Source organism: Gekko japonicus, unplaced genomic scaffold (assembly GCF_001447785.1).
Source record: "Gekko japonicus isolate JY-2015 unplaced genomic scaffold, Gekko_japonicus_V1.1 scaffold23584, whole genome shotgun sequence".
Taxonomy (NCBI): Eukaryota; Metazoa; Chordata; class Lepidosauria; order Squamata; family Gekkonidae; genus Gekko; species Gekko japonicus.
This window is the reverse complement of record NW_015217855.1, coordinates 1-1,492: the sequence shown is the minus strand read 5'-3', so window position 1 is coordinate 1,492 and position 1,492 is coordinate 1. Positions and strand designations below refer to the sequence as shown.

The 1,492-nt window shown below is 38.1% G+C and overlaps 1 protein-coding gene across 1 annotated transcript; it reads right to left on the bottom strand.

Moving 5' to 3' along the window:
* Positions 1-217: 217 nt before the first annotated feature.
* Positions 218-1,224, bottom strand: LOC107125199 (protein ARV1-like; the record flags this gene model as incomplete). Its single annotated transcript, XM_015428646.1, has 2 exons — positions 218-442; positions 1,071-1,224. Coding segments are annotated over 2 exons (379 nt in total), but the record flags the coding sequence as incomplete, so codon positions are not given.
* Between the last annotated feature and the right edge of the window lie 268 nt (positions 1,225-1,492).

Here is a 1,492-nt window from a genome sequence, read left to right as displayed (position 1 = left end):
AGATTCGGGTCAGCTGTTACACACTTCAGTCTCTTTCCACTGGAGTTTACGACTCAGAGAATAAAATTTAAGTTCTCTGCAGTTTTATAGCTTGATGCTCGACATGTCAACAGGGGGATGAACCTGGATCAGCTATATGCTATGACTGAAAGAATGTGTCAGACTTTGACCTCTTTCAAAACATAATTATACTAGTAGTAGAAAATGAGAAAAATACCTCTAATTGCTTGAGAATTTGATGTCAGGACAAATACTTTAATGAGCTTGAGACACAAATGAGTATAGTCATGCTCCCAAATAACAGCTGGAATCAGCAGAAGTTTTCCGTAACTAGACAGCAGCAGCGCTTTCAGAAGTAAGATGAAATCTGCCTTGGTTTGTAGGACTCTCGGTCTTGCTAACCACAGAGCAGTGAAGATGCCAATCAAAAAGGCAGCTTGTTCTGAATGGAAGAGGGATGAAACAAGCTATTTTAAGAACTGAGATTTTAAAGTGCTCCTTAAATGATCAATTATAAATAAGAAGTCTGTATAATAGTTTAGTATGTATATTCACAAGGTGCTTTTAAAGCAGTTTTGATTGGAAATATGTATCTTTTGGGGATGGACCATGTACTTAGCAACAAGTATATGAACAGGATCATCCAAAAGTTATGCAAAGACAGAAACAATAATATCTCTAATCTCAATGATATCTCTAATTCCTAGGATTCAGAGAACTGCAAAGATTTTTCAGGCTCCTTTGATCCACAGTAGCATTCCATGCTCCCCCAAAAGCCACTTATTGTTCTTTCAGGGCCCTCAAGCACAACAACTGATAACATGCAAAGGATTGTGGTTTGTACTTATACACCATACTTCCAAAACAGCTCAAAGCAATTTACGATTAAAACAAAGCACAATAACTAAGCAAAATCAGTGGAAGATGAGAGAGTAATAATGAATGAACATTACAACACAGAAATTCTGCATTCGCTATTTAAAGGCATTTCAGACAAGTCTAAAACGCATCAAATTACACTCTTAAAAGACTATTTGGCAACAACAACAGCAAATAAACTTCGATCTTACCTAGGGATGCTATTCCAAACATTCGATAAAAATCCCATTCTTTGGCATATCTAATTAAATCATCAGGGTCCGGGCTTTGGCTTGAATCCTGTAGTTGTAACCACCTGAGATAAGCTTCACAAAGCAAACAAAAGATGCAGAGCTTCCCTTGAATCTTGGGTATAAAAGAAGGTCGTCAGAAGCAGTCACTTCAATTCAAATAGTCTCTTGGCTTATCACCCACAGCCCACAACCTTATCATCCTTACTTGCAATTGCAATGCACGCTGATTTGCTAGGGTCTATAAGGTTAGCTGCGAATATCCTCTTTTAAAGCCAGTCTTGCACTTTTCTCATGTTGGGAAGATGAGGAATGACAGAAGCAGAACAGGTGACCTGTGCATGAAATGCACAGATCAACTTTTCTTCTCTTCCCCCAGAATA